The sequence below is a fragment of the Panthera onca genome, chromosome B1, assembly GCF_046562875.1.
Source record: "Panthera onca isolate mPanOnc1 chromosome B1, mPanOnc1 haplotype 2, whole genome shotgun sequence".
In the NCBI taxonomy this organism is placed as follows: Eukaryota; Metazoa; Chordata; class Mammalia; order Carnivora; family Felidae; genus Panthera; species Panthera onca.
In genome coordinates this window covers 156,077,313-156,096,145 of record NC_138342.1, presented here as the reverse complement: position 1 = coordinate 156,096,145, position 18,833 = coordinate 156,077,313, and the positions used below count along the sequence as shown (strand labels likewise).

The 18,833-nt window shown below is 51.1% G+C and overlaps 2 protein-coding genes across 3 annotated transcripts in view; both read left to right on the top strand.

The window, feature by feature from the left end:
* Positions 1 to 9,478, top strand: part of EPHX2 (epoxide hydrolase 2) — a 77,469-nt gene extending 67,991 nt beyond the window's left edge. Inside the window, exons 15-20 of one of the 2 annotated variants that reach the window (XM_060653645.3) lie at positions 113 to 245; positions 1,528 to 1,630; positions 2,515 to 2,584; positions 7,088 to 7,168; positions 8,779 to 8,837; positions 9,011 to 9,478. In XM_060653645.3, coding sequence (XP_060509628.3) covers positions 113 to 245; positions 1,528 to 1,630; positions 2,515 to 2,584; positions 7,088 to 7,168; positions 8,779 to 8,837; positions 9,011 to 9,040 — 476 coding nt within the window. In that variant the 3' untranslated portion in view covers positions 9,041 to 9,478. The remainder of the gene's footprint in view (positions 1 to 112; positions 246 to 1,527; positions 1,631 to 2,514; positions 2,585 to 7,087; positions 7,169 to 8,778; positions 8,838 to 9,010) is intronic. The other variant, XM_060653646.3, reaches the window with a different exon arrangement.
* A 7,043-nt stretch (positions 9,479 to 16,521) lies between these two features.
* The window catches only part of LOC132691852 (L-gulonolactone oxidase), a 35,727-nt gene continuing 33,415 nt past the window's right edge, over positions 16,522 to 18,833 (top strand). Inside the window, exons 1-2 of the mRNA XM_060653647.3 lie at positions 16,522 to 17,357; positions 18,279 to 18,380. Of these exons, the coding sequence (XP_060509630.1) occupies positions 17,355 to 17,357; positions 18,279 to 18,380 (105 nt within the window). The 5' untranslated portion in view covers positions 16,522 to 17,354. The remainder of the gene's footprint in view (positions 17,358 to 18,278; positions 18,381 to 18,833) is intronic.

Here is an 18,833-nt window from a genome sequence, read left to right as displayed (position 1 = left end):
GGTGCACACAGGGCTGGGGCTGGAGTCAGGCTGGACTCCCCAAGCCAGAACCCCTCTGTCATAATCCACTGGCCCTCCCTCCATCCCTGTACAGTGTTGCTGTCATTTCCAGTACCCCCACATGACGACCATCCTTGTTCTCCCTCCTGGCTGTATGTAAGTGAAGAGTCAGAGCCCAGAACCGTCTGGAGCTCATCCTTTGGCTCCCAGATCCAGCCCTGCTCCCACAGAACCTTGCCTTGCCAGTATGCACCTGTATTTTCATTAACGATGATGATCGTTGCCACTTGTTTGAGCACCTACTGTGTGCATCCAACACTGGCCCAGCCCCCTTTAGATATTTATGGTCCTCAGGACATCCTTTAAAAATTCCCTTGTTATCACTGTTCTACAGATGAGGAGAATGGAGCTCAGAAGAGTTAAGGAACTCGTTCAGAGTGGCTAGGCTGGGCTTAAAGTCCTCCTACCCTGAAGGCCAAGGTCTTCTCACTGTTCAAGAACACCTTCCCCCTCCCACTCTCCCTCCCTCTCTCTCTTTCCTCTTTCATGCACCTGTTCATGCCTTCATTCCCCAAGCATTGGGAGCCCACGCTTGATGTGAGGCAGGGCAGGTATCCAGACGCACAGAGCATGATCACTGCTCTCAGGGAGCCCACAGTCTCTTAGGGCAGCAGATAGCACTAGTAAAGTGAGGGGAGCAGGTGGGGGCTCTTCCGGAGATGCTGAACGAGCCAGAAGCGCCAGCCTTGCGGGGGAGGCACTCTGATCACGTACCCCTGTGATACTTCTCGCAAAAGCCTGCCTCACCCAGTTCCTATCCCTTGGAGGCTTCAAGAGCCTGAAAATAGTGAGTCATCCCTCTTCAAGTGCCAACGTTAATAGCCCTTGTGACTGTCCTCTGTGAAATAGCAGTGGCCCCTGGGCTGCCCGTGGTCGTCACAAGGTCACCATCATGGGGACCGGGGACTGCCAGGACACAGTGCACACCTCTGAAAACAAAATAGGATTCCACGCTGCAAAGGACCGTGAGCGCGCAGAAGGCAACAGAATGCCTGCTGCCTGCCCTGGATCTTCCTCTGGGCTGAGAGCAAAATCAGCACACATTTACGAGAGTTCTGAGAGTCAGTGGGGGTATCTAAAGTTAAACTATTTAGAAAAGGTGTAGTCTGGGGGAGAGGGTAGCTGGAAGGGGTTGTAGGGCCTCGGTAAACAAGAAATAGGGTCATCTTGGAGTTACATTGTGAGTTTCTGAACAGAGGGACATGGTTTGTCCTGGAAGGGGAGGTCTGTGTGTGATATCATTGGGTTCCAAGATGACAGGGCATGGATTTAGAGCTTGGGAGGAGATGGGATCACTGTGGAGAAGGAGGAGACAAAGAGTGAATGAAGGAGCATGAGAACCTTCCCTGTGAGTTCAGATGTGACATGAGAGGCAGTTGGGTGCCCAACGTCAGCTGGGAACACGCTGGAGTTAGAACTCAGGTGCCTGGCCCAGAGCTCCGAGAGCAGACAAGTGGCTTTTTGCAGGAGGACTCTTTGTGAGAACCCCAGAGGAGCCCAGCCTCAGCCACATCATCACCGAGGAGGACATCCAGTTCTATGTGCAGCAGTTCAAGAAGTCTGGTTTCAGGTAAAGAGAACGGGGCCCCAAGCAGCGAAGAGACATGATCAGCAAAGAGGGTTACAGGGTGAGGCCGGCTGTCCCCCTGCGAATGCTCGGCCAGCTTCTGCTTGAACCCCTCCAGTGTCGGGAGGCTCACTCCTGAAAATACTCCACCCGCTCTAGTTTGGGATAACTCAGTTTCCTCCCTCTTGTGCTTATGGGCCCCCTCAGAACAGACGGTTAAAAACATTTTTTTTTTTTTTTTTCCATCATGAGCCCTGAGAGAAGCAGCTGACAGCTCTGGGTTCTTTCTTCAGAAAAACACAAAAGCCTACATAAACACAGACGTTGCATACATCTTCAGGGGAGGGTTATAGACCTCTCAGGTTGTTGGGTTTTGCGTTTGCATTGAGGATTGGGAGAGTGTTCAGGGACAGCCCCTGGCCATCCTTACCTGTCCAGAGAGGCATCATTGAGCCATCTCTCTACGTCCCATTGGAAGGAGGGCACCTCCCGAAGTTTCTTTTCAGTAGGTTCCCCGGGGGCAAGGGAGCGGCTTCTGGATGGTGAGAGCACTAAATGGAGCTCCCCGAGATCTAACCCAGCCCCCCCCCCCCCCGCCCCGAGAATGTGGGCCAGTTTCTGCATGTTTCCGGAAGCCCACTTCGGAGGCTGGCAGCCCTCTCAGCCGAGCCCTGAATGCCGGCACTAGGCCTTGCTTGTTAAAACATGGCAAGTGCGTTGGGCCACCAGATGTGACCCCTGGGCTCCGTCCTCTCCCCTCCCCTGCAGAAACCTTTGCTCCCACTGGGAAGACCCTCTGTTCAGAGCTGGCTCCCGGTGGGGTCTGTACCATAGTCATCTACTAAAAGCCTTCCTGTTTTTGTTCCCCTGATCGTCCCCACCCCCAGGGGTCCCCTAAACTGGTATCGAAACGTGGAAGTAAACTGGCAGTGGGGCTGCACAGGTTTGGGACGAAAGGTAAGTGCTGGTTCAGGGTGGTTGCCCCCCCACCCCACCCCGCCCCTGGGCTTCTCATTGGCCCAGTTAATCTGCCCTTTGGTCAGAGTTGGGGGGATGGGCAGGACAGACTGACTTGCTGTCCTCCTTTCTGCCCTTCCCCTCCCTCCACTCAAGGGGGAAGTGAGTGCCTCGACTAGGGCTTTCACTGATGCTTTCCCTGGAATGGTAGAGGGTGGCATGCGGGCAGAGCAGGGGACTGTCCGGGTGCCCGCAGCATCCGTGTGGAAGGCCCACGTCTCCTGATGGCGCCCCAGGTCAGGGCAGATGGTCCAGGATGACTCCCAGAGGTGAGGAGGTTCACACAGAGCCCCCATTTCACAGAAGGAGCCTGAGGCACTTTCAGAGACACAGGCTTTAGCCTCTGGCTGTGTCACCTTTGTCCAAGTCCACCTGAGTCAAGCAGAAGGTGGGTTTCCAATCTCTGGGTCTGCAGAGGGAATACAGGTGTGCCCCACTTTTTTGAAAGATCGCTTTTACGAAAGACCTCCATTCGGAGCTGCTTTCGCTAACTGAAAGAAATCCAAAGAGGATTTTCACCTGTGGGAAAAAAAGCATCCAGCATCTCTTTTGCAACGACTCATTTTAGAGGCAGTGCGCAAGTGAGAGCAGCCCCGCCAAGCCCCTTCCCCAGGAACTCCCCTCAGCATCTCAGCATCAAGCCGCCATAGCCTTGAACCGTGTCTCTGAGCATCTGGGCTTTATGTTGGTCTGTTTTGTGTATCTGTTAGCAAGATGTTTCCATCAGAAATGCCTGAGAGGTTATTTGGAGGGTCTGGGAGTGTTCAGACACTTTTCCTTATACATTAGCGGTGATTGCTTCTTCACTTTACGCCACGTTGGCTTACGGGAGTTTTCACAGGAGTGCTCCGCCTTTGGATAGCCGGGGAAACCTGTAACGGCATCCATAGTTTACATTCAAAACATTGAAAACCGGGGCGCCTGGGTGGCTCAGTCGGTTAAGCGTCTGACTCTTGATTGCAGCTCAGGTCATGATCTCACAGGTTCGTGGGTTCGAACCCCATGTCGGCCTCCTCACACTAATGGTGTGAAGCCTGCTTGGGATTCTCTCTCTCTCTCTCTCTCTCTCTCTCTCTCTCTTCCTTTCTTTCTCCCTCTCTCTCTCCCTCTCTGCCCTTCCCACGCACACTCTCTCAAAATAAATAAACTTAAAAAGTTAAGAACCTATGGGAAATTGCATTTTCGCATTCCTCAGCTCACTCAGTAGCCCTAGTTTTCTCATCAATTCACTGGAATGTGAACACCCTCTACGTGCTAGGCACTATGGTGGACCTTAGGGATACGATGGCAGATAAAATACATGAGGCCCATCGGGTGCCTGGGTGGCTTAGTCAGTTGAATGTCTGACTTGATTTCAGCTCAGGTCATGATCCCAGGGTCTTGGGATCGAGCCCCATGTTGGGCTCTGCACAGAGGGTGGAGCCTGCTTAAAATTCTCTCTCTCTCTCTCTCTCTCTCTCTCACACACACACACACACACTCAAAACAAAACAAAACTAAAAACAGATGAGGTGCTGACCTCATGGGGTCAGGCAGTAGAGCATGGAACATAGTTAAGAGCACACTGGGCAGCAGGTTGGCCTGGGATCTAATCCCTGTGTGCCCTTGGGTAAGGCACTTAACCACTCTGTTCTCCATTGCCACTTACGGGAATGACAGGAATAGTTCCTAGCACATAGTAGTAGTTCAATGAAGGTCCATTATCTTTGACTCCCTCACCTGTGACTGACAAAAATGACAAAGCAATGGGTTCGTAGGCAAAATCTCTTGCAACATGTAGGTGCATAATGGCAGAGTCTTTGGGAAGGTGAACCCCAATGGTGCTAACGTTGGAAACCCATTCTTCTAAAGATACCTTTCAGATCTTCCTTCTCCCCCACCTCCTCTCATGCCCCCACAACCAGTTTACATTTTGACTGGGAATATTCTGGAGTTTATAGCAGCCTTAGGATTAGTTTCAGCAATAAAACCACTTTTTTGTTGGTGTTCATTCAACCTATTCCCCTTTTTTTTTCTTATTTATTTATTTATTTATTTATTTAATTTAATCCAAGTTCGTGAACACGTAGTATAATCATGGTTTCAGGAGTAGAACTTAGTGATTGATCACTTCTGTATAACACCCAGTGCTCATCACAAGTGCCCTCCTGAATGCCCATCACCTGTTTAGCCCATCCCCCCACCCAACACCCCAGCAGCAACCCTCAGTTCTCTGTGTTTAAGAGTCTCTTATGGGTTGTCTCCATCTCTGTTTTTCTCTTACTTTTGCTTCCCTTCCCCTATGTTCATGTGTTTTCTTAAATTCCACAAATGAGTGAAATCATAGGATTGTCTTTCTCTGACTTCTTTCGCTCCGCATAATACACTCTAGTTCCATCATGTAGCAACAAAATCACTTTTGAACATCGCTGGTCCTTTATCATTTGGCAGTGAGAAGCATGCAGTTCTGTACATTGGTAAAAACCAGTAAAAGTCCCTTAACCAGGGACAAATCGAAGCTGTTTGACAATTATAATGGTGGAGGGAGAACAAAGAGGATAAATGGAGGCTTTCTCCACCCCACAGTGTCCTATCTGTCAGTAGATGAAAGTGAAGTCCTTTCTGCTGCCGCTCATGTTGGGCTGATAACAGCTGTGGCTGACCCATTCACTTCCTGGATTCTTGGCTGACCTTTTAAAGCATCCACTTAATTCAAAGAAAAGGACTATTGATCTCTATCCAAGGCATCTTTCCTCCTTTCTGGTGCCATCTATTCCATTCTGTCAAAAACCAAAATTCAACTGAGTAAATCTGAAGATCCAATTGGCCTTATTAAATGGCTCATGAAATTATGCAGCATCCTTTCTAGCAAGTAGAGGGGTGCTCAAAGCAAAGTTTTTCAGAAGGAGGGGTGGGGTGAGAAAGGTATAAGCAAAAGAAAAGAGACCATTTTTTCAGACAAGGTCACGTTCCCTTAGGGGAAAGAGCAGGGGTCTTATGCACATTCCCTCAGCTTCCTATGGGGTAAAGGGAGAACCCGTGTGACAGATTACCTCCTTGGTGCTAATCAATAAATTCCTGCCTAACCAGCTAAGACATTTCTGGGGGAGGTTGAAACTGTAATTAGGTATTAAGCTCCAGTTTAATGACTTGGCCTGGCCCAAGTGACACCATGTGGGGCCTGTGGTTTTCTTCTTACAGTTCTGTAAATACCAGACACACAGAGTGGGCCAGTAGAAGTGTTCTTACTTCTACTCACACATGCACACAAAACCTGTGTGGGTCACGACACTGCTGACTCTACTCGTCTTAGAAAAACCTAGTCTTACCCTCCTGTGTGTCTCTTAACACAAAACACTTCACGCTTCTGGTCACCAGATGTATGAGGGTTTTCCTCCACCGAGCAATTCTCTACATCACCAAAATTCAATTCCGTTCTGACACTGTCTCCCTGGAGATAGCGTCGGATCGCACAGGTAAGGGCTGGGTCCTACAGGACTGCCCCCACCCCCCTGCCACCCCGCTTCAGATGCCAATCACAAGTCCAGGTGGTTACCTCTGCTTCTGAGGTTCCCGTGCCTCCCTCCTCAGGTTCGATTCATTTGCTAGGGTGGCTCCCACAACTCAGGGAGACACGTTTGCCAGTTTGTTAAAGTAGATGACAAAGGATTCAGATGAACAGCCAGATGGAGAGATACATAGAGTGAGGTCTGGGAGGGGCCCAAGCACTTCTTGGGCTTCTGTCCCTGCGGAATTGGGGTACATCACCCCTCCCACTGTAGATGTATTTGCCAGTGTGGAAGCTCCCCAAACCCCATCCTATTGGGGTTTTATGGATTTTAATGGAGGCTTACTCATGTAGGCACGATCAATTATTAACTCCATTTCCAGCCCCTCTGTCCTCTCTAGAGAATGTGGGGTGGGGCTGAAAAGCCTAAGCTTCTGATCACGGCTTCATCTTTGTGGTGACCAGCCCCATCCAGTCCCCACCCAGGAGCCCACCCAGAGTCCCCTCAGTAGAACAAAAGATACCCCTGGTGCTCTTATCACTTTGGAATTTACAAGGGTTTGAGGAACCCTGTGTCAGGCAAGGATAGGATCAAAAGACCAAATATTAGAACAAGAGATGCTCCTATCATTCTTATCACCTAGAAAAGTACAAGGTTTCAGGAGCCCTGTGCCAGGAACAAGGGCAGAGACAAACCTATGTATTTTCTGTCATCTCACACCATCATCTTAGATCCCCAGTAATAGTGCAAAACCTGGGGAAACAAAGCCAGGACCACAGCAGCACCACAGGGGGTCTTTCTGGGGGATGTTAATCATGGGGGAAGCCACAAAGCAGGGAAATGAAGTACCCTGTCCTTGTCCTGGGAGAGGGAAGGCCTCAGCTATGGAGGGGCACAAGAAGGGACCGTTCCGTCCCTTTTCTGCCTGCCTCTGCTTCCTGGTACCCTCCCCTAGATCCTGATTCCGGCTCTGATGGTGACCGCGGAGAAGGACGTCGTGCTCACTCCGGAGATGTCCAAGCATATGGAGGACTGGGTAAGCCAACAGTCCTGCACTGGGGTCATTGGTGCTTCCCGGGAGAGGGCGCAGGCCTCTTGGAGGAAAGATGGCAGCTGGGGACACAGAGCCGGAGATCCGGTAAAGCACTTGGTTCTTCGTCAGTAGGATCCCTGCCACCTCATAGGAGCAGCAGTCCTGACTGATGCGTTCTTTCCCCTACACTGATGTAGCCTGTCATTTACTCACTCGTGCTTTACTCACTCATGCATTCATTCATTCACTCATTCATTTCATGGGCTTTTACTGGGCACATGTGTTAGCACAGTGCTAGATTCTGGGAAGGTAAGGGTGAATGAGACGCAGACCCCACCCTTGGGGAGCTCGCTGTCCTGCAGTTCATCCCAGACGCAGGAGAGAGGTGAAGAGGGCTCGGTAGGGACGGAGGTCTTCACAGGTGCTGACCACTGCGTCTGGCCTTAGCGAACGACTGAGGCTTGCCCCGCAGAGAGAACAGAAGACAGGGTGAGAGGCAAGGAGCATGCAGGGCTTACTGCGAGAATGGTAGGAGCCCCGTAAGACTGGAAGATTCTGCTGAGCCCACCGGGCCAGACCGCGCTTTGTAGGCCCATAGGCGTGAGCCATTGAAGGGGATTGACAGGTGACAAACCTGCAGTTTGGAAGCTCACTCTGCCACAAGCGTGGAGGTTGGTAGGGACTGGGGAGGCTTGCAGGTGGGGTGGCTGGGCTGGCTCATCAGATCCTGCCTAGCTAGCTGCCTGGAGCGGTCCGTCCGCACTCGGCTGTGGCTTCGTTGGCATCATCAGGCACAGCAGACAGTGTGTAGAGTGGGACGCTGCCAAGGACACGCTTCTGGTGGGCCCTGGACCCAGCTGACGGAGGGGCTGAGCCCACGGGGGGGGGGGGGGGGGGGGGGGGCGGGGCTCGTTTTCTCTAGCACCAACCCTTGAAGATTTCTGTAGAATTTCCAGTCCTTCGCCTGGCCCTTTCCCGCCCTGGCCACTGACTGCTAACCTTGCTGAGGCTTAGGCCCAGAAGGGGCCGTCCTCGCCTCTGGGAGGAAAGCCGCATTCCCACCCCCAGCATTTTCTGCATCGGGTTGCACAGTTCAAGGCTCGTGTCGGGAGGGAGCCTGCATGTGCCAAGGGCGGTGCTGCTGCGCCCTCTCCCTCTTTGGGGCTTGCTACGGTCACCCACTGTGGGGGTTCAGGGTCCAAAAGAGGGGGACTCAGTCATGTCTGTGTGGCGAGAGCCGAACAACCAGGCGTTTTCCAGACAGTGAACAAGCTGCGTCCTGATAATTCTAAAGAGAAGCAACTTGTTTCGATGAGCACAAACAAGTCAGCCCTGAATTTGAATCTTCACTCAGCCACTCTGTGTGACCTTGGATAGGTTACCTAGCTTCTCTGAGCCTTCATCTTACCCCATAGGATCATGGTCAAGGTTAGAGAAGGCGATGCACGTAGACTACCCGGCACATAGTAGGAGTTCAGTGAATGCCCATTCCTTTCTTAAATAATGCAAGGATTTTCGGGGAGGGTGGCCTGTGGGGAGCACTAACCTAAAACGAGAACCACCTGTGTTCTGCCACTTACTTTTCGGGGGGGGGGGGGGTGGGTTTCTTCCAGATCCCCTACCTGAAAAGGGGACACATTATGGATTGCGGACACTGGACACAGATGGAGAAGTAAGGAGATGTGGCGGGGGTGGGGAGACCCCTGGGTCGGGGAGACTGGGACTTCCTGTTTACCTCCAATAAGGGTTTTCCTGGCCTTGCCATTCACTTCATCACCTCTGCTCTCACATGCCTGCGGTGAGTGGGTCCTGACAGGTGTGAATTGCCCTCTATTTCCTTTCCAGGCCCACCGAGTTGAATCGGATCCTCATTGAGTGGCTGGAGACGGATGCCAGGGACCCACCAGTGGTCTCGAAGCTTTAGGGCATGGCGTGTGCCAGCCCCCACAGCAGGCCTGCAAGCCCTTCCTCTGCTGGGCTTGGAACCCAGAGGAAGTCTTTCCGGCACTTCTTGTAACCGGCAGCATCATTCCAAGGGGGTTTACTCTGCAGAGTGGTTTCCTTTAAATGAAGAGAGTCAAATCTGACATAATTTTAGATACAGGAAAAATCACATCTGATTCATTCTCCAGGTATAAAGGTGTTACTTTCTCTCTTAAGAGTGGCTTACAGTGTTCTATAGGGGATGACGCGGGATGGCCAGGGGTGATTTCTCTTTGACTAACCAATCACGGTTCGGCAGCAAAATCCGTTCATTTTGAAGCACATCAGCTGAGATTGGAACTCGTTGGTCTAATAAAAGCTCAAACATTCCATGAGGCTGGCGTTTGTGTTCTGGGAGGAAGGCAGAGCGAGGGTGGTAGTCCTGTCTGTCGCCTTTGAGTGAGTGTGTGTCCTTCTGTTCTTGAGTCTCTGAGGCACTGCGTGATCTAGAGCAGCGGTGTCCAGTGAAACGTTCTCTTTTTCTTTTATTTAAAACACTTTTTAACATTTACTTATTTTTGAGAGAAAGAGCATGAGCACAAGTGAGGGAGGGGCAGAGAGGTGACAGAGGATCCCAAGCAGCCTCCACGCTGTGAGTGCAGAGCTCGATGCGGGGCCCGAACTCACGAACCTCGAGATCGTGACCTGAGCTGAGATCAAGCGTCAGCTGCTTAACCAACTGAGCCACCCAGGCGCCCCTGTGCAGTGGAACTTTCTGAGATGAGAGAAATGGTCTGTTCTGTGCTGTTGGACGGAGAAGCCGTCAGCCACGTGCAGCAGCCACGTGCCCTCGACACAGTATGCTCACATATATGCACGTGGCCTGAGCCCTTGAATGTGGAAAATGAGCACGAGGAAGTGAATTTCTCCTTTAATTGTAATTAGTATAAACCTGAATGGTCATGTCTGGCAGCAGCTGCCATGCGTCTCAGAGCAGACCCAGAACTTCCCTCCGGCTGTACCTTCCCCAGCCACATCCAGAAGCTGCATCTCACTGGATCTGTCCCCTCCAGTTGTGCCCCCCTGCCCCCCCCACTGACCGGCTCCAAGCCCAGAGCCTCTGGCTCAGAGCCCTGCAGCACGGCCTCCTAACTGGTCTCCCTGCACAAAGTCTGATCTGAACGTATCAGGGCCTCCCGCTGTCCCCAAATAAAGGCCCCTCACCCCCAGCCTGTCCTGATCACTCCCAGATTCCTAAATGCTCTGCAAAGTCACCGCCCCTCAAGTCTCTGCATGCACCCTGCCAATTCTTGACCCTGCACCCCGGTGTATGGGTCTTTTTGCCTGCAGGACTCCCGCCTGCCACCTCCTCCAGCAAGTCCCCGGAGTGGCCCGTGTGCCTTTTCTCCCTTCCCCAGAGACCGGTGTGCTCACAGGTGTCTGTGCACCTCCCTCGCTGTCCATTCTATAGGGAGGGCTTGAGGGCAGAGGTGGTATCTTTAAGCTGAACTATGTGGAGTATAAATTAACCTGGCAAAAAAGGGTGTGTCTGTGTGTGTAGAAGGCAAGGGAAAGGTTAGAAACGTTAGCGGCTATCATTAAGTATGTCTGGTGCCTTAGAGCCTTCTATATATCACCTCTTCTTCCCATTTAACAGATGGGAAGGCTGAGGTTCAGATAGCTTGCCCGAGGTCACTTGGCTGGTTGGAGGCAGAGCTTAGATTCAGGCTCACTCTGGTCCCAAAGGCTGAGGTCCTACCAAAAATCTCCTTTCTGAATCTGGAGTCAGATTCCCTGGATGAGACTCCCGATACGTCACTTTCTACTGTGTCACCTCAAGAAAGGCTTTCCTGTGCCTCAGTTTCCTCAGCTGTAAAGGGTACATGAATAGTACCAGACTCTTAGGTGACTGTGAGTACCAAATCAGTTAATGGATGCAGGGACCTGGAACTGCACCCGGCACGAGGAAACGCTGTGGAAGTTTTAGCTGTAAGCTTTCCAGTTTATCCTAGGACAAGGCCTATGTGGGCTTTAAATTTCCAGCCACACCACCACCACCTCCTTCCTTTTGGATCTGAAAGTTAAAGGGCCCATTTAAAACGCAAATTAGTGGGCCGCCTGGGTGGCCCAGTCAGTTGAGTGTCAGACTTCAGCTCAGGTCATGATCTCGCAGTTCATGGATTCAAGCCCTGTGACGGCTCAGAGCCTGGAACCTGCTTGTGATTCTGTGTCTCCCTCTCTCTCTCTGCCCCTCCCCTGCTTGTGCTCTCTCTCAAGAATGGGTAAACATTAATTTTTTTTTTTTTTAATAATAAAATAAATGGCAAATTCGTGACCTGGGGAAATGACCATGTAAGCCAGATATGTTACTAAAACAGTATGTTCAATCTCAACTAAGGGTCAAATGACTCAGGTCCATAGATTTGCAACAAAAATATAACCAGTCATGCAAGATAGAGGGTCATAAAGGACCCTAGACTGGAAGAGTCTTCAGTTTATTCACGAAAACACTAGAAACATGTGTTTCCCCACTGCCTTGGAGAGCTTTGGCCCAAGCATCAATCAGCTGCTTGTAGCTCTGGCAGCAAAGGGGACTGACCTCATTAAGACAGATTTTTCAGATGCCGGTTTAAGTACAACTTGCTGGGAGTGTGTTCAAGTTCTTTTAATTATACAATGTTACTTTCATTTCATGACTGCAAAGGACTTAAATAACAAATGTATTGACCTCTGCTAAGGGAACTAGCCTTCTCAAAAAGAGGCACAGCAGACCCCATATTCTCTGTTAGACCCACGTATCAGTGGGGTCACGGAGCTCTCTCCGGAGGGGATTATAGTCGCTCACAAATTCTGTCCTCACCCTTAGTGGCTGTCAACTAGCAGTATCCAAGGTTCCCAGGAGAAATGTCTTCTGAGTCTGTTAGAACAGATGGGACAAAAAACTATTTCTGTCTCTCTTGGGGTCCAATGAACCCCTGGTGTTAGGCCTTGAAGTAACTCTAAGCCAGTCTGCATGTTGTTCACATCAACATTACCATAAGCACAAATACAAAACAGACAGATCGCTAGAATATCTAGGTCAGAACCTCAAAGGTTTATGCAACAGGAGTTGGGTGGGAAATACCATGCCTCACGATTCAAAGGAATCCCATCTGGCAACAAATGATAAAATATTTTCTTAGCAGTTGTAGAAGTTTCTCCCAAGTGTTGGCTACTGCACCCAGTTGTGAACTGTCTGCCCCATGAGACTGTAAGGCCTTTAGGATGGGCAACTACCTAGCTAGGTGCTCATCCTTGATCCTAACCCAGCAGATGCCTGGCATTTTGTAGATGCCCATTCGATGTTTGCTGAGTGAATCACAGAATGGAAGCACAGATGAATGGATGGATAAATGAGTGGATTTCAGATTCTTGATTTTGATGCCCTACTGGGTGACATGGATGGCCAATTGCATGACTGTTATCACCATGCCAAGACTTGATGGAATAAGACTGGGGGTGCCTGGCTGGCTCAGAGCATGTGACTGTTGATCTCAGGGTCATGAGTTCAAGCCCCATGTTGGGTGTGGAACCTATAAAAGAGACAGGAAGGCAGGGAGGGAGGGAGGAAGGGAGGGAGGGAGGAAGAAGGAAGGGGACTCTTCTTCAAGACTCCTGGAATATCTGCTAATAGAACTAAATTCAGAAGGAGAAGCCCTCCCGGTTCTAGTCATCCATGAATCTTTGTTAGCATTCAGTGGGTGTCTGCTGCGTAAAATAGAAATGCAATACTTTTTTTAATAACACAGCTGAAGGATTTACAGTTACCGTGGAGGCTTCCAGCTTTGGTATTTATGAGGTATGAGTGGGATCACTTTGTTGGTTTACTTAAGTACATTTTGTCGTATGTACACATAAGGGTTTTGAGTCTGGTACCTACTTTTGAAAGAATATCAATGACATTTATACTCCCGTGAGCTCACTTTTTTTTTCACTTTCACTGTGGTAATATATACATTAAAATTTGCCATTTTAACTACTTTCAAGTACACAGTTCGGTGACATTAAATACACTCACTCTGTTTGCCACCCTCACCTCCACTCACCTCCAGATCTTTTTCATTGTCCCAAACTGAGACCCTACCCATTAAACACGAACCCCTACTTCTCCCTCTCCCCAACCCATGGCAACCCATTACTTTGGGTCTCTATGAGTTTGACTACTCTAGCTAATTCATATAAGTGGAATCATACAGTATTTGTCTTTTTGTGACTGGCTTATTTCACTCAGTAGAAGATCCTCCAGGCGCGTGTATGTTGTAGCGTGAGTCAGATATCCCTTCCTTTTTAAGGCTGAGCAATATTCCAGTCTGTGGAGATGCCACATTTTGTGTATCCGTTCATCTGTTGGTTGACACTTGATTGCTTCTACCTTTTTGGCTACTGTGGATAAATGCTGCCATGAACATGGTGTACAGATATCCCTTCGAGTCTCTGCTTTCTGTTCTTCTGAGTATATACCCAGAGGTAGAATTACTGGATCATGTGGTCCTTCTGTGTTTAATTTTTTGAGGCTCCACCATACTGTTTTCCACAGTGGCTGCACCAAACACAAAACAGCATTCCCATCGGCAATGCAGAAGGTTTCATTTTTTTTTTTTTTAATTTTATTTATTTTTGAGAGAGTGTGTAACTGGGGGAGGGGCAGAGAGAGGAGAGGACAGAAGATCTGAAGCAGGCTCTGTGCTGACAGCAGAGAGCCTGCTGTGGGGCTCTAACTACTCACTAGCTGCGAGATCATGACCTGAGCCAAAGTCGGATGCTTAACCAACTAAGCCAGCCAGGCACCCCTTCTTTGCCCATTTTTAATTAATATTTGCTTTCATGTTGAGTTGCATGACTTCTTTATATATTGTGGATATTAATCCCTTGTAAGATATATGATTTACAGATATTTTCTCCCATGGGTCATAAACTCATTCTATTTTATTTATTTATTTATTTATTTATTTATTTATTTATATTTTTTTTAAGTAGGCTTCATGCCCAGCATAGAGCCCAATGCAGGGCTTTAACCCATGACCCTGAGATCAAGACCTGAGCTGAGATCAGGAGTCAGATGCTTAACCAACTAAGCCACCCAAGTGCCCCCTGTAAACTCATTTTTAATCAATTAAAAAATGACTTCCTAGCTTAAAGACCTTGGCTAAGACCTACCTTGTGTTTCTTAGGCACTTCGTCACTGTTTTCCATGATATTCATGCCAAACCCCCCAGAATGGGGCAGAATGTATCAGCATGGGAGAGTCGGTGTGACTGGCTTGTGTCAGAATTTCAAAGACAGAAACAATTCTTGGCTTATGTAACTCAAAGTAAGAAAGTTCCAGAGAAGCCGCCAAACTGTCATCTTTTTTGCCATTTGAATAGATTGAGGAGATGGATATTTGGTCTTTGTCTCCATCAATTATCCTGGATTCAACTCTGAGAAGCAGGGGGCGTTTTAGACTGTGTCATCCTTCTTTGCCGTGTGTATTGAGTGAACTTGAATTAGTAGCACAAGAAAGTAATATCTGCAGATCAGAAGTCATTAAACACTCTCCCAGATATTCACACTATTTCAAAGAAGTGTTAAGTTACCACATGTAAGTTGTATATTAAGGACCTCACTCTGACTGATTATCAAGTATGGGAGGGGAAAAGGTCAAAAAAGCTTCAATGACCACTGAAACAGCAGCATTAATTTCCCTTGTCCACAAACGTTAGAAAAAATTAAGACTCAGCAATTACTGAACCAGCTGAGTCCTTCACGCAAGAAAGAATAAGCAATAAACCCATCCACCTTAATCACGGGATGGTGGCATTGCACATTAAATTAACTGATACTTTTTGCTGATGTTTATATTTTTCTCATGTCATTTTCTGTTTCTCCATAAAGGCAATTGGCAAAATTGATGTGACTGGCTTGGCGGGGATAGGGGAGAAAGCGTTCCATTCAAGGGCAGTAGCAAGAGGCAAAGAGAAAATGGTGCGTGATTCTAGGCTGGGAAATCTTCCAACAGAGGAGGGAAGGGAGCCCCTCGGGCAGTTCCAGGGCACAGCCCAGGCCCACCCACACCCCGCAGCGCCTGGCTTCCAGGAGGTCTCAGCATAGAATGCGTTCTCCAAAAGGAGAGACCTTGGGTCTGACTGTGGGTAAGTGGGAAACAAGTTATTTATTTGGGGTGAACCTCCATGCTCACCTCCCCTCCCTGCCATGGGCCTCCTTCCAGGGCTTTGGGACAGTGGCCAACCAGGTGCTTTCTCCATCCCTCAGCCCCAAGGCCTCCAACCACTCTCTCCCTCACCAAGCCCTGCCCTTCCCAGCCAGGGAGTCTGAGACCCTATGGGGAGGTCCCCCCAGGCTCCCTCCTCTCAGACAGTGGAGCCGGCAGCGTCGGAGGGCACAGGACCTGCGTCTCCCATCAGGGACAGCCCAAGTGAACCGGGCTCAGAGGCAAGAGCCAGGCCTCGCTCTTCTCTCGCGCGAAGGCCCCCGTGGAGATCTCAGCCTCAGGAGCTTGTAGACACCAGGCATTAATTTTCTCAGGCCGCCCTAACAAACTACCACAGACTGAGTGGCTTCAACAGCGGAGATTTATTTTCTCCCAGTTCTGGAGGCTGGAAGCCTGAGATCAAGCAGTTGTCGGCAGGGGTGGCTTCTCCTGAGGCTTCTCTCCTTGGCTTGCAGACGGCTGCCTTTTCCAGAGTCTTCTCATGGCCTCTCCTCTGTGTGCTCCTCTTATTAGGACACCGGTCATATTAGATCAGGGCCCATCCTGACAACCTCACTTTAGCTTCATGACCTCTTTAAAGGCCCTCTCTCCAAATACAGTCACATCCTGAGGTGCTGGGGGCTAAGGCTTCAACATAGGAATTTGGGAGGAACACAGTTCAGCCTATAACACAGCCCTTCCCCAAAGGATCAGGTCTGTGGCCCTGGGACTCCCCTCTCCATGACTGAGCTGCCGAGTCACCGTATACAGGGGTACCTCCTGAGCCAGGCTTTCCCTGTAAAGAGCACACGCTGCACCCCTACCTCATACTTGTACATTTGCATCTGGGGTGGGGGTACAATCATACACACACACACACACACGCACACACGCACACGCACTCCGTAGCTTGACGGAAATCCTGCTCCGGGGGATACGGGTGTGCCTCTGACCCTCCCCCTTGCTAGGACTTTTTGGGCGCATCTCTGACCCCAGCTCTGCTCCTTCAGCCTGCCCTTTCCTCCTCCCCTGCTTTCACACCAGACACCAGCCCTTGGCTTGGAGAGATCTGACAGGCCAGGATTGTTTGTTGCACAAATGCTCTTGGGGCGCTGGCTCCATGCCAGGCACCAGCTCGGGCTGGCGTGTCCGGAGAATCCTGCCACCAGCAATCTCATGGCCGGGGCAGATGCAAGAGCTTGCTGTCATCTCAAGCTCCCGTTGGGTCCCATGCTCCTCATAGATCTGTTCTCACCTTTATATCGACGCAGATAATTCGGCAAAAGTGCCCCAACTTTATTGGGGAGGAAAATGAGGTTCCCAGAGGTTAACAGGCAGAGCCTGGAGGAGGAACCCATAAAGCCTGGGAAAGGCCTCTGCTGGAAGAGTGCCTGAGCAGAGGGTCCCTCATCTCCCTTCCCCACCCGGTGCTACAGCCACCAGCCTCCTGTCCTGTCTCTGTAGCGATGGGGGGCTCGGTGTATTCATCCCCCAAGTCGGACAGATGAGCTAACACAGATCCTGACTGCACCTGCCCTGGGGTGCCACGTGTGTCCTCCTCCAAGGGGACATCAAAGCAGCCCCTGCATGAAGACCCCCACAGACCCTCCACGTCACAGCCTCTGCTGACCTATGGAATTAAGGATCCAGTTTGGAAGCTGTAGGGTCCTTTGGGTCCAGAATGCCCAGAGCTGGGGTCAGAGCTCAAGCAGCGTCCAGGGACAGAACAGCTGCCTCTTAAACTCCTCTCTTCCACCTCGCTGCCTGAGAAGGGCCCCTGGGGCAGGGGGCAGGGGGCAGGGCCTGCGCTGCTATCTGGCTATCTGTCCGGGTGGAGCTTGTCGCAACACTGTTTACCCACCTTTGCCGCCGAAGCCCCTCGGTATGCAGTAGATACAGAGTCAGCCCTGTGCTCGGAGGCCGCTGTGCTTTCCGCTCCGGACCATCGCCCCACCTCGCCTCTGCACGCTGCTGCCCCGTGCTCTGTTCCCGGAGGGAGCCTCAGTCTGCCAAGGCCACCGACCCACCGCCGGAGCCATGGTAGGATCGCACGGCACAGCCCGTCAGCCCAGCAGGGCTGCATTCAGGCTGGGCCCACGGGCCAGACGTGGGAGGACAGAATTAGGTCAAGTCTAGGGCCTGGGGGAGGCCATGGGGACCCTCTTGCATTGGACTTGAGGCTCTAGGGGCGGCACTGGGGTCTTGTGGAAAGCATGGAAGAGACGGAGGCCTGGGTCGGACTCTAGTGTCTTCATTTGATTGCTGTGTGTGTTTGGGGAAGTTACCTCACCTCTCTGGGCTTCAGTTTCTGCTCCTGAAAATAGGAGTAGTATTACCGATTTTGTGGCATTATTGTAAGGTCTAAATAAGGTACCACGTGTACGGATCTTGTACAGTGCTCGGGACACAGCTCATATCCAACATGTGGGAGTCTTATCCCCAGAGCTCCCTGCTTTGGTTTAGAGGCCAGAAAGGCTGCAGTGGAGTCCCCCAGACTTGGCCCTTCCTGGTGGGAGAAGCCTCATAGGAGAGCTGAAGGCCAGCTCCAAGTCCTTCTTGGGCCACCAGGCCCACTCGCGCAACCCCTTCCCCAGTGTCCCTGCTGGACCGGAGTACGCCTTCTGCCGGGTCCCTCAGAGAGGTGCCCGGGACGGAGTGGGGGGAGGGGCAGGGGCCCTGAGTCCTGCTTTTTCGGGCTCCACCCCCCAGCCCCATCGTTTCTGCTAAGAATGGACAGCGTCCTCTGTGTGCTCTGCCCACGTGGCCATGAGGGGTCAAGGGAGAGAACAAACAGGAAGTCCCGCAGCTTCAGAGCTTCCGACGTCCGTTTAATCTTCCCACCGGCCCCTGGCTCAGCGCCCCGCCCCGGCCTCCCATCCTGCATTGGCGGGAGCCCGGGATGGCCGTCGGGGCAGCGCGCGGCCACATGTCTGTGATGACCCAGCTCTTTTCCTGTCGCAGGTCCATGGGTACAAAGGAGTCAAGTTCCAAAACTGGGCTAGGACCTACGGCTGTTGCCCAGAAATGTACTACCAGCCCACGTCCGTGGAGGAGGTCAGAGAGGTGAGTGTCCCTGCCCCAGACAGGAAGTTGGGTCGCCCTGCCCCCACCCCCACCTCAGAGCTGCCGGCCAGGAGACAGCTCCATGAAGCCTGAAAATTTCCGGGCTCCTGGCCCCCACTCCCCTGCTACAGCTCCACGTTACACCTTCCCGTGCCACCAATGGCTGCCAGCATTTCATTTCCAGCTCAGATCTCTTCTCTGGCCGCAGACTCACATGTGACTTCTCTCGTTGTGTGTCTCAAGGTCATCACAGGCTTACGTGCCCCAGACTACATTTCCAGTGCTTTGAGTCTCTTGTGTTGTTGACTCCACCCTCTTCTACCCCTGTCTCTGCATGGGGCGCCTGGGAAGCCAGGAAGTGGGTCACTGTCTTTTCTTTACCCTTATCCGCAGTCAGCAAGTCTTGCCCCAGAAGCTTCCAGAACCCATCCCCTTCTCTTCAGCACCATTGCC